This window comes from Colobus angolensis, unplaced genomic scaffold, assembly GCF_000951035.1.
Source record: "Colobus angolensis palliatus isolate OR3802 unplaced genomic scaffold, Cang.pa_1.0 Scaffold29, whole genome shotgun sequence".
NCBI classification, from domain to species: Eukaryota; Metazoa; Chordata; class Mammalia; order Primates; family Cercopithecidae; genus Colobus; species Colobus angolensis.
Window position 1 is genome coordinate 554,486 of NW_012116154.1, and position 13,926 is coordinate 568,411.

Consider the following 13,926-nt stretch of genomic DNA (forward strand, 5'->3'; position numbering starts at 1 on the left):
CTCAAAAAAAAAAAAAAATGTGACATCAGCAGAGTTGCCTCTTCTTCAAACACAGCTGTAGCAAACAGGTACAGAGTAGGCCAAGTTGGTTTTAACAAAGGGGGGATTTTTGCCCTGCAGTAAGTACAACAATGCAAGAGAAGGCAGGAAAGTAGAGGATGTACTGATTCTCCCAGGAAAGGAGACGGTGATGGGATCAGCAGATCCAAGAGGCAGCCACCTGCACCTTCCCTAGGTGTCTAGAGAAGGGTTCTGTTATTCTATTTTCTAGAAACAATCATTGGCCTCTTTTGCTCTTCATGTTGGTCATCATGAAGGGTATTACAAATCCATTTGTCAGTTTTCAGGACATCAAGAATACTTACCACCATCTCTTTCTAGATGTCTCTGTAGCCTTAACAGGCCGGATGTATTTGTTGCATATGCCTTCTATGGCAAGCAAGAGCATTTCATTTTTAACTTCCTACAAACCTGGAAAACAACTGGTTGCCCTCAGTCCTTGTAAAATCATCTTTAGGTATTTTCATAGTACATATCATTGTTTTAACATCTTTACCTATTATCTGGAGAAATTAGTTATCAATTAATATACTCTATGTTTGGGTACAGGACACTCCTGCAAACTGTTGAAGAAGAACATGGGAATGATTGTTATAAATGAAGGCTCTCTTGATGTAAGTAAAATCATGTATTTTTAAAACTTTAAAAATGTATTCGTGTTATTTTATTTTATATTCAGATAGCTGTGGAAATATTTTATCTTCCTGAGGTTCAAAGGTACCTTATCACTGTAGTTCTGTTTTAATGTAATGTACTCTGTTTTGAATCACATTGATGTAAATTGATTCAAGCTTTACATATGTGACAGCTAAAAGAAATTGCAAAATGATTTGCGTAATATTGTGAGACAGAAAAGTTGTTTTGCAAAAGCATTATGTCAAGAGGTTGCTAAGTGACTGCAACTTGCTCATATCCATGTATTCTGTATATTAAACATTTTATATCTGCTTTAACTTCCAGTGTTAATATATGTTTTACCTCTTTTTAAAAAAATGTGAAACCTATTGAACAACACAAAACAACCATTCCTAGTAAGACAGACTTTCTTTAATGTCCTAACTTCTGGAATGACATTTAAATTCCTAGGATGTCTTTTTTCATGGCTGTGATCACTTGATGTTATATTGGGGAAATGAGGAAAGATTTGTTAGGAATACAGTGTAAAATAGTTAGCAAAATAATATGTAGGTCAAATGACCTGTTAATAGTTTAAAGTAAAGGAGACTATTTGTAAGTTTAGGTGGAAGACAGAGCAGTAGAGGTGATTATACAATTTCTTAAAATAGTCATTATGATGCAAAGAACAGAGAAAACCTTGGTAATTAGGAATGTTGGTGAAGCTGAGAGGCCACATGCATGGAAGGGATGGTGAAGCAGTGACTGAAGAAGGGATGGTGTTGATGCCTTTGTCAGTAACATGGGTTACAGGTGGTGCACAGTTTTTCTTATACCTGAAAGAAATTAGAGACAGGACCTGTGATGTGGAAGCAAAAGCAGGGCAAGCCACACTTCCTTTGATATGGTATCCTTTCTGTCTGGCTTTGGGCATTTACCTTCCGTAGCATATGGTAGCCTTGCTTCTTTTGTCTTATTCTTGCCATCATCTTTCTCCAATTCTTGGATAAGCATGTTCTTTAAGTGTTTTAAGTATCAAGCAGTGTGAATAGTAATCTTAAGAAAAATTAGAGAAGTGAAATACCAAAAATATTCGATGTATTGTACCAGTGTATTGTTAAGACAGTGGCATTTATTTTCATTTTGAGGTTTCTAAGATGGTAACTCAAAATTAATAAACACTTCAAAGATCCTTGGACTACCTGTTTCTACCAGAGCAAACATTGATAGGAGTCTCAAGTTGAATACTAAATTTCAATAAAAGCAAGAACTATGTCTGTCTTTTCTGGTTTATCATTCTCTTTCAGTGCCCTGCAAATGGCCTAGCACATAGTAAGTACACTATAAATAGTTGAGAAATGAGTCACTGAGTAATTTTTAATTAAGGGCTTCTTTAAAAAAAAAAAAAGTATATCGGTTTTAAATTTGGTTATCATTGATCATATCTGATATTTTTTAAGTAAAGTGGCTAAAAATCTCCTTAGCAGTTCAAATAGCAGTTTAAAGATCACAGGCAAACACTGTGGCTGAATGGATTAACACTAATTTGTCCAGCTCCAGACTGCCAGGCAGTCTAACACGGCTGTCTGGGGAAGGCTTTTCTCCCAGGGAGTTAAGTGGTGACTTTACAAATCTGACTGTTTAGGGTCAGACCTGCTGCGGTGCACTCATTTGTTTCTCAGCAGGAAAGGAAACATCACTTTGCATAGCTCCTTCCGGTCTTGTGTCATAAAACCCATGGCTGAGATTTCAGGCAAATCATTAGATGTGCTAGAGTGCCTGTAGGTAAATCATTATTTTTTCATCGATATGGAAAAGAAAAGCATCCAATCTGTGTTCAAATTGTACTGATCAGTAATGAACAGAATTATTTTATTAGCACAAAGAATAATTAGCATTTAAGTAATGAACTTAGGAATATAATGTCTTAGGAAATGTGAATGTGTGTTTTGTCAAGTGACAATTTTAATGAGTGTACTCAAATCATTCTGTGAAATAGCACAGGGTGAAGAGCACAGTCCCAGTGTGACTGTGTCCCAATCTGACTGTGGGACCTTCAGCAAATTAAAATCAGCTTCTCTGAGCCACTTTTGCTGCCTAGAAAGTAAGGAGAATGTAACCTTTGGCATAGGATTAGCATAGTTAGCACAGTACATGGCACATGTGAAAAAATGAGATGTTATAAAATTTTGTAGAAAGAATATAACTTCAATAGCTTATAAGTTGTTTTGCATAGTGATCATTTTTGTTATTAAAAAATACTATTTCCCTCTATCTTTTACTTTTTTCCCTAAGGTGGCAAGTTACAACTGTAGGTTCTCTTTCACATAACTGATACATATTGAGCATTTTTCTATTCAGATTTTCTACTAAAATATTATTCCTAAAGCTGATAAAATTCAGAAGCTGAATCTCTTTTACTTGCGTTGAACTTTTATAATGTATCATATTCGGAGCTCTTAAAATTTCAGATAGAAAACCCTTTCTCCTAGTGATCATGATGATGGAAATCTTTGTCTTCCATAGTCTAGATCACCACCAAAGAAATTCCACTGGGCTTTCTAATTTTTTCTTTTTGAGTTTCACTATGAACATCCTTCTAAAAAAAAAAAAAAAAAAAAAAAAAGCGCTTCAGCATTTTTAAAAACATTTAAATAAATACATAAGACCAAACTACAGTTGAAAATACAATCATAATGGAAGTCTCGCTCTACAGACCTGATAGGGAAACCTGACAGGTCTTTCTGCCTTGGTTCATTCTTGACTCTTTTCATAGTAAGAGCAGCGGCCCCAGCTAGAATGTTGTCCAAGAGCAAAGCCAGGTGTTGTCACCCAGTTACCCACCAGGTTCTTGTAAAATTGCCAGGATCAGCAAAAGAGTTGGGCAGAAAGCTTGATTTTTTTTTTTTAGAAAAAAATTTCTGGATAAATGTAATTAAGAATCATCTAAAGTTGATCAAAACCTATTAGGTATTTGTGATAAATTTTTTTAAAATTTGAATAACTTTCTATAGTACTACTTTGAACTACTTTATTAGTATTTGATTGTGTTCTCATATTGAGATTTTTTTTTTTTTTTTTGAGACCAAGTCTTGCTCTGTCACCCAGGCTGGAGTACAGTAGCAACCTCCGCCTTCTGGGTTCAAGGGATTCTCCTGACTCAGCCTCCTGAGTAACTGGGATCACAGGCATTCGCCACCACACCCAGCTAATTTTTGTATTTTTAGTAGAGATGGGGTTTCACCATGTTGGCCAGGCTGATCTTGAACTCCTGACCTCAACTGATCCGCCCACCTTGGCCTCCCAAAGTGTTGGGATTACAGGCGTGAGCCACCTTGCCCGGTCGAGACATTTCTTTAAGCATCTGCAAAGGCAGAATTTCAAAATACTGACTTGAAAGAGGAACATTTTACTTCTCTACCTCCACAGCAATGCCCACGAAATGTCCCACAGACTTCTAATTAATGATAAACCCTTATACCTAGTGATACTTTTGCATCTCTTTTATATTTTTTAGTTTGTTGCAAAGTAAATTTTTAAAGTCTGTCTGTTAAATCCGGAAACATCTAGAATGTGAGCTAAGCACCAGAGAATCTCATACTGTGGCCCATCTTTGGCTCCCAATTTCTAATTAAAGTCATTCAAAATGCACTGAAACAGTTGTGGAAGGATTGGGTTTCTGCGATATTATTTATATCCTCCATGGCACATCAACTCCAAATCTCTGGAAATACTTTCAGGCAACTTAACATATTATGTTTTTGTATAGGTTTGGTCTAACTTTCCTCTTATGGGAGAAAAATTTTGAAGACATGTTTCATTGAGATAGCTCAGGATTTCACCACAATTTCATCTAAATCCAGAGTGGGTGGGAGGGACCATCACTTTTTAAGCCATTAACTGTGCGATTTAAACAGGTTTCTTAGGAGTGTCGAAATTGACTGTGTTGAGTCTCTCGTGATATACCCTTAACCTTGATGTGTCCTCCTTCTGGCATCTCTTTTATATGAGGAGTTGTGGGATGTGTCCCCAGAGGTGCAGCTACATCTCAAATCCATTTTTTCTATTTTTCATCCCCCTTTCTGTACTGCCAGGCTTTCCTAGAAAACAGAAAAGGCATAGAAAGGGAAAATATGTACTATACATTTATTCAATCAACAGGCATGATGGTTGGAGACATAAATTTCCTACCCTCAAAAGCTTCCGGTCAGTGTTCCCAAGCTTAACTTCTGAGAAGCCCTGCCACTTCTCCTTCTGATCATCCTGGCAGTTTTTCTAGATTGTCTCTGCTGTTGTTGATGTTCATCTTCAGCCTGATTGGGAGCCACTGCCTAATGTATGGGAAGTCGTGTTTGGATCCTGCAGGAAAATGTAGCTTTCTGTGTATTTTGTGACAGGTATTGGCTTGAGGACTTTACAGGGACAATCACATTTATACCTGAAACTATTAATTTATATGTTATAGGCAGACACTATTATGCCCATTTTATGGATAAAGAATCTAGAAAGGATAACTGGACTGAGCACAGATAGCTCGGTGGCACTCGGGGATATATCTAAGGCATTTGATTCCAAAGTGCGGGAAGCAAATAGGTTTTTCTAGCCTTCATCTACTACATTTGTAAAACAAGAGTAATGAAAATGTCCATCTCATTTAGGGCTGGGATTGTAAGGATTAAACACAAAAATACCCGTTAAGTACTTAGAAACAATTCTGAACATCATCATCATTTTTTTTTTTAGTGTTATTATTTCTAGAGGAGAGTTCTTCACTGCTAGCTGCTGTAACAGATAACTTTGAACAGCCATTCTGCTCTTAAATTACTTAAAGTTCTCTGCTTAATTTGAGAATATGACCCCAAACCAGCTGTAGGTTTGATTATGGATACCAGTGTTTCACTTCACTTATATATTTTACAGAAAATGAATTGTTAGCCACATTGGATATTAAGTTAACAAGCGTTAGAATATATATTTTTCAACACTGTGGTAAAAGAAAACCCTTCATGGAATTGCTAATTTTTTTCTAGCTGAATTTGACATTCTAACACCATGTAAGTTTTGACTATAACTTATAGGACATTCAGGACATAAAGGCTGAAGTTGTCATCTGTACCCTTTTAAGCTCAACTTACATGTATTATGCAGACAGACCTCACTGTTTTGGGAACGGGCCACTGTTGAATGGCTTCTGAAAGAAATCCAGAATAAGCAAGTTATTGACTCAACTCCAGAAAAGAAGGGAAAAAAGAGAATTTGGGCTACTTCAGGTTTTGTTTTGATATGTCCCATGAGTCTCATACAATATATTTTGTATTGCTTTGAAAATAGTTTAGGCAAGTTTTAAACCACACTGAGTTTTCCTCCACTGCCAGCATTGGTGCTTCAGTACTGTGAATTTTCTTTTACCATTAGCAAAGCTGTTTCAGCTGTTTGGCTTGAAATTTTAAGATCAAAGTTTAACTTTGAAGGTGTTAACGTATCCCTATCAGAAGCAAAGATACTTTTTTATAATGTCCTAATGCAAAAAGATTGTTCAAATATTGTCTGGTGCACTGCTTACTCTAAGTAGCTCTCAGTAAAGAAAGCCAACTTTGTTACATTTGAAATAAATGGGTTAGTAAAAACTGTAAACATTACCAAAAAATGAAAATAACATATGAACAAATAATCTGTTCTCCTTTTCCTGGATTTAGACAATGTCTGCTGCAAGCCAAAGTATGTAGTTGAAAAACTTCCATCAAACCCATTGTTTGGGCTCATAGAATTAAATGTGTCCTTTTTTTTTTAAACAGAATTCAGCGAGGCTGGCTTGTGCTGAGAACCTTAAGTGAGGTTGTTCACAAATTTATAGTGTGTCTGTTTTGAGAAGTTCTTCCTCCCCTCAACCCTGAATATTCTTTACCTCATTTTTGGCTAAATGTCTGAACTCTTCCAAGAGCTCCCTGAGACCTAGAATTACAGATAAATGCTTTCTAAGTAGTCTGACCCCTTGCCATTCTCCCCCACAAGTTCGTTGACATTTCTGAGGGGAGTACGCCATGCCTTGTGCCCTCTTTGCATCTCTGCCACCCATACCTTCTGATGAGTCAGCACACCCATAAAATGACAGTTTTTAGGAAACCTACTGTGTGCCAGTATGCCTGGTGTATCTGCATACGTATCTGTGCTCCTGTAGGGCTGGTGGTGTTTGTCTCAATTCCAGATAGAGACTTTGAGTTCCCATGGCTAGCGAGTGCTGGAATCTTAAATGTAAACCTTGATTGCTTGAAGTTCCAAAGTGTGTTTTGTTTGATTTAGGTTTAAATAACCATACCTTCTCCAGTGGCAGCAGTGACTCATTTGCAGAAATAAATATTCTAGCAGCTATCTCCCAAACGTAGTAACTTGTTTCATTTTCATTCTCCACCCAACCCTTATCCCCCTTTCCCATTTTCCCACCTCCTTTACCACTCACCACCAGGACCACAGAACCCCTGAAAGAGGGAGGCTCTTCTGGAATATGACAATGACCAAATCTTGTGATTATGGAATTCTGGAAAGACCTCATATTTAATTTCGCTAATACAACTGTACATAAGATATTATTGACTCTTTGTGTGTATATATGTACGTATATGTGTGTGGGGGGGTATATGCATATATATGGTGTGTGGGTATATGTGCATATATATGGTGTGGGTATATGTGCATATATATGTATGTGTATATATGTGCATATATATGTGTATGGGTGTATATATATGTGTGCATATGTGTGTGTGTATATATGTCTATATAAAATAATGGAAATTGTGTGCCTTTTGCAGATAATGATTCTTCCGTTTTCTTACATTAATTAATTTAAAACATTTAGAAAATGGACCCAACATTAGCTGTCTCTGTGGTTCTGGGTAACAATTTCTCACAGGCCCTAGTTGTTACCTTCTCCAAACCATTGATTTATAATTTGCTTATTTTGAGAAAGCTGGTTGTATATTCTGAGCAGCCTCTTCCTGGCTGAATTGAAGGCAGTGAGAGAGACTGGATGTCTGCCGACCCAGTTCCTCCCAGCATGCTTCCTTCTGCATTCACTGCTGCCACTGGAGAATAGTTAATACCGAAGTCAAAATAAGTGTTTAGGAGTCTTTCAGTGGTGGTTTAAAATAATAACCATGGGGGCTTTGGTAAAAGCCTTTATCCAGAAAACTCTTTAAATTATATAATTATATCCCTTATCCCACTCTTCCTTCCTTTCCCTGGATTTGTCTGTCTTTGCTACATGTCCCCACCCCCATGCTGAAACACAGACTGCACACAGATTCAGCACTTTGCTGCCTCTCTCTGCATTGTACCCTAAGTGAGACTAGATGCCTCGCAAGCAGTTATTTGCCTAATGGAACCTATCATAATCTCAAATCTCAAACCTCTGTTGAGGGACCAAGAGCAATTTACCCAGCACTACAACTTCCTCTTCTTACCTGCCTCCATTTTGTGACCCTTGACCTTTTTCAGATGGCATGGCCCTTCTGGGAGATTGGACCACTTCCTCAATTACAGTATTTCATATCTACCCCTGTCCTGGGAAACCTATATTTGTATATCAGCAAAGCATGGAATTTTTTTCTCTTTCCCTCTCCCCATTATCTTTAGCAATATATATTGATTAAATGCGTTCGTTTGGCCGCCTTCCACTAAGTTGTTTGGAGGACCTCTTTGACCATGTGTTTTTAATGACTTCACCTGTCTGCCTTACCCATTTTGGAAAAATTACTTTATATTGGTTTGATTCTGTGCACATATGTTTTTCAACATTATGTTCTAGTACAGGCTAGGAGTTTGGAAACACCAAAGCTTTTTGATCAAAAACTACATCAAAAAAAAAAAACCTAATAAATAGAATTTTTTAAAATAAATTTTAATTTTATAATGTGTTGGGGGTTGTGGGGGAACTATGTCAAAGAGAGCTAGTTATCCTGACTGGGATGAATACTAAATGGGCCAGTTGTACATAAATGTAGTTTCTCCCTACTCTCTGGCATATGTTCTTTTACTACCGCCTGCAGTAGCTGGAGGAGTATTGATATATGTGTTGCGTAGGAGTATATGGAATGCCCAGTGTTCCACTGAATCAATAACACATTGTAGAAAAGCAAGTAATACCCAATGGTTTATCCATGTGTTATTATGGGAGCCATAACTCACTCTTTAAGAACGTGCTAACATTGTCCATACTTGATATGGTCATAATGTATTATTAAGAATGTTCCTAGAATGTTCCGTTAATTCATAATTTTAAAGTGTGAACACTTGGAGAGTGTAAGAGTAGAGACAGAATGAAACATTATTTGACCATAAATTTGTAAATACCTCATGTCTTAAATGATGATGAGGTAGGGCCACAAACCGCCAAAACAGCTAATAAAATATATGTTAGTTTAAGATTATTATGTATATCCTCTTATTTGACATTTTAAATTAATCTATAGTAGATTTTAAAAGGTAGATCCTTAGCAAACTAAAGTAAGATGCTGGTGGTGGTTTTGTTTTTTACTCTCAGTAAACATTTATTTCTCTGCTTTAAAAACAAAACCTAAGAATTAACTTGATGGTGTCATGTCTGAAGAACATGTCAGCAAAACAAGCCCTGGGTGTCATCTTTATAATTAATTATTTTAAACCAAATACATACATTGATGTGGTCACCTATGCAGAACTATACAGATAATAAAAGAGAAATGCCCATCAGTTTATAGCTTTCCAGTTATTTTCAGTTAAGAATTATATCAGGTTGGAGACAAATCAAGAGATAAAGAAAATCAGTGGTTAGTCATATAAATATTTATCCTCCTATCATGTACCAAGAACTATATGTCACATGAGACTAGATAATGCCATCTTTCCTAGATTTGAGAAGACATGTTTCCAGAAGTAGCTGATAGTACTGAATGTTGGCAGTGAAAAGGTAAATTGAAATAAAATTGCCATTGGGAGATTTCATAAGAAAACTTAAAATTATCCCAGCAATATGAGATGGAGTCTCACTCTGTGGCCCAGGCTGGAGTGCAGTGGTGCGATCTCGGCTCACTGCAACCTTCGCCTCTCAGGTTTAAGCGATTCTCCTGCCTCAGCCTTCCAAGTAGCTGGGATTACAGGTGCCTATCACACCCAGTTAATTTTTGTGTTTTTAGTAGAGACAGAGTTTCATCATGTTGGCCAGGCTGGTATCGAACTCCTGACCTCAGGTGATCCACCCGCCTTGGCCTCCCAAAGTGCTGGAATTACAGACATGAGTCACCAAGCCTGGCCTCTGTTTTTTTTTTTTTTTTTGGTTGGGGGGCGGGGGTGGCATGATCTCGGCTTACTGCAACGTCTGCTTCCTGGGTTCAAGAAATTCTCCTGCCTCACCTTCCTGAGTAGCTGGGATTACAGACATGTGCCGTCACACCCGGCTAATTTTTTTGTTTTAATAGAGATGGGGTTTCACCATGTTGGCCAGGCTGGTCTCAAACTCCTGACCTCAAGTGATCTGCCCTCCTTAGCCTCCCAAAGTGTTGGGATTACAGGTGGGAGCCACCGCGCCTGACCCATTTCATGTTAGTACCTCTGTTAGACCTGATACCAGAGGAACGGCAGAACTAGCCTTTCCTGGATGTCACTTCATGCCAGGCACTGGACAGGGCACTTTATTCACAAATAAAGGAGTTAGCACATCTTACCACTATAATCACTCTACAAAATAGATAGTAACCCAATCTTATAAATGAGAAAAATGTGATTCAGAGAAGTTAAGTCACCTGCCTGAGGAAAGACAGCCAGTATGCGGCAGAGCAAGGATTCGGAGGAAGCCTTTCCGATACCACACAGTTGCCTTCTAGAGTCAGTCAAACCAAAAAAAATTACATAAAATCATGAAGAGGTACATTGAAATACATACATACCTCTGGCGAAGAGTTTATGATAGGCCATGAAATGAATTTACCCATAATACTTTTTGATATGTGTGGTATAATCCTTTCTAGAACTCTGAGCCCACGTAGCTACCCAAGATCCAAAAGGGTTTTGGAGTTCTTGCTGTCTTAAGTGGTTGAAATATTTATTTTTTGTTTAACTTTTATCATTCATTAGGGAATTTTTTCAAAGTAACATTTAATTTTCCCTTTTCCAAGAAGGTGAAAAATGTTTGATTAGCTTATCTTTACCATACTCAACATCCACCAGAAGTTGAGGAAAACCTGGAGTTTTGAGCCATAGGGTATGTTTCAACTTCTGGAACCTAGTTCTTTACAGTGTGATGTCATTTTATTTCAAATGTTACCAGTGTCCAGAACCATTGTGTGCACTCTCCGGGCCAGCCTGGACTTTCTCACATCTCACTTTTTTATGACTGCACGTTTGTACGATATCTGCAGACCACTGCTTTCTCTACACTTTGGTAATTTGCATGTGTCTGCTGACCAGCTATGAAGAGTTGTGTCACAGTGGCTCTACCTCCAGACAGTTACGTTGTTTCAGTAGAGTCACCATCTTTGTTCAGCAAGATTACTGCAGGTGTTATAACATTCTGTTGCGTTTTTTCCTCTCTAAGGAAGGGAAGTGAAAACAGAAAGTTGTGTTGCTGATATTATAAAGGGAAGCACAGGCTTCCTGACCTTACGTTCATCCTGACAAAGGTGAAAGGTGTATATCTTCCAAAAGTGATTTGTTGTTAGTTCCGATCATATGCTCATTTGCTTAACTGGTGGTAAACTCATGAAGAAAAATAAATCCAAGAATAACAAAATTGTCTTAGTTCATTCAGGCTAACAAAAGCACCATAGACTGTGGGGCTTAAACACCAAGTGTGTTTCCCACATTTCTGGAGATCAGGGAATTCAAGATCAAGGTGGCAGCAGATTTGGTGTCTCCTGAGAGCCTTCTTCCTGGTTCATAGACAGTGTCTTCTTGTGTCTTTACATGATGGAAAAAGAAGGGAGCTCTCCAGAAATGCTTTAAGGACCCTAATCCCATTCGTGAGGTCTCCACCCTCATGGCCTAATCACCTCCCAAAGATCCTACCTCCTAATGCCATCAAAACAAGAGTTAGGATTTCAACATACAAATTTTGGTGAGATATAGACCCTCATTCCATAATAGAAATACATTATTAAATGATATGTCTGAAACTCAAAGTATAATGCAGAATTTTGACATTTTTTTTTCCTTTCTGGGAATAGAATCCTCCTTGTAACATAAGTTTATCATTTGACCTGCACACATTTAACAGATTCCTAGAATAAGTATAGATGCTGGATACTTGTTTGTGTTTGGACCTAAATGCCAAAGTATACTTTAAATAAGTATAGACAGGCTTTTTTCCTTTAACTTTTTTGTTTGGGGTTAGCCTTGCTGATAGACCCTCTGGGACATATATGAGAGATCACTTGTTAGTTACTGAAGCCACAAATAAGTAATTGCAGCCTCAGAGCAAGATCTGGAAGCCACTCCCATTAGCTGCTTCATGTTGGACTATTTACCCATAATCTTCACCTCGTCTCTGCTCTCTGAACCCCTGGCTAACCAGTCATCGACTCAAATGGTAGAGGCTTTGCTTTTTCTTTCCTTAGGGATGCTTCCACATTCTCTACTAGGGTGTTCCCTGGATTTGTTCCTAAGTAATACTGTCTTTTCTGTAAACCTCTGAAAGGAATCGGGGGAGAAAAGGCTAGAAAACTGAAAAGGACCATTTTTATGCAGGTGCTTTCTGAAGCGTTACTTTTGGGGCCATCAAAAACACAGTTCTTAGGTGGCCTCATATGTTCTTTGCATATCTGGCCTGTGGGTTCTTTAGCCTGTTCCAAGCAGAGTTTTGCCAAAATGAAAATGACAACTTGCATGCTATGATGCTTTCCAAACAAATCAGGGATTTATTTCACCATAAAACTGTGTCAGATTTCATTGTCTAGTGCACCCTCTGTGATTTTTATCAAGGATTTCCTCAATATAGGTCATGAAAAAGTAATGAAAAAGATTGCCATAAAGCTGCTAGTCTCTGATTTCTTAAAGATTGCTGTTACATTATTTTATTGGAGTGTATTATATGAACATATTACCTGTTTGGCCAGGTTATACCTTAATGATTCAATGTGAGGAATTCTACTTGGCCTCATTATCTGCCAAGTATGTTTCTTTATTTTTATTTTTATTTCCCAGGCATGTTTCTTTTTATATATATATATACTTTATGTTCTAGGGTACATGTGCACAACGTGCTGGTTTGTTACATATGTATACATGTGCCATATCGGTGTGCTGCACCCATTAACTCATCATTTACGTTAGGTATATCTCCTAATGCTATCCCTCCCCCCTTCTCCCACCCCACAACAGGCCCCAGTGTGTGATGTTCCCCTTCCTGTGTCCAAGTGATGTCATTGTTCAGTTCCCACCTATGAGTGAGAACATGTGGTGTTTGGTTTGCTGTTCTTGCAATAGTTTGCTGAGAATGATGGTTTCCAGCTGCATCCATGTCCCTACAAAGGACATTAACTCATCCTTTTTTATGGCTGCATAGTATTCCATGGTATATATGTGCCACATTTTCTTCATCCAGTCTGTCATTGATGGACATTTGGATTGGTTCCAAGTCTTTGCTGTTGTGAATAGTGCTACAATAAACATATGTGTGCACGCATCTTTATGGCATGCACGTCTTTATAGCATGATTTATAATCCTTTGGGTATATACCCAGTAATGGGATGGCTAGGTCAAATGGTATTTCTAGTTCTAAATCCTTGAGGAATCGCCACAGTGTCTTCCACAATGGTTGAACTAGTTTACAGTCCCACCAGCAGTGTAAGTGTTCCTATTTGTCCATATCCTCTCCAGCACCTGTTGTTTCCTGACTTTTTAATGCTTGCCATTCTAACTGGTGTGAGATGCTATCTCATTGTGGTTTTGATTTGCATTTCTCTGATGGCGAGTGATGAGCATTTTTTCATGTGTCTGTTGGCTGCATAAATGTTTTCTTTTGAGAAATGTCTGTTCATATCCTTTGTCCACTTTTTGATGGGGTTGTTTTTCTCTTGTAAATTTGTTTGAGTTCTTTGTAGGTTCTGGATATTAGCTCTTTGTCAGATGAGTAGATTCCAAAAATTTTCTCTCATTCTGCAGGTTGCCTGTTCACTCTGATGGTAGTTTCTTTTGCTATGCAGAAGCTCTTTAGTTTAATTAGATCCCATTTGTCAATTTTGGCTTTTGTTGCCATTGCTTTTGGTGTTTTAGACATGAAG

General features: G+C 37.8%; 1 protein-coding gene across 2 annotated transcripts in view; it reads left to right on the plus strand.

Moving 5' to 3' along the window:
* Positions 1–13,926, plus strand: part of ATP8A1 (ATPase, aminophospholipid transporter (APLT), class I, type 8A, member 1) — a 278,979-nt gene that overhangs the window by 171,211 nt on the left and 93,842 nt on the right. For both annotated transcript variants that reach the window (XM_011949035.1, XM_011949034.1), the window contains one exon: positions 610–674. In XM_011949035.1, coding sequence (XP_011804425.1) covers positions 610–674 — 65 coding nt within the window. The remainder of the gene's footprint in view (positions 1–609; positions 675–13,926) is intronic.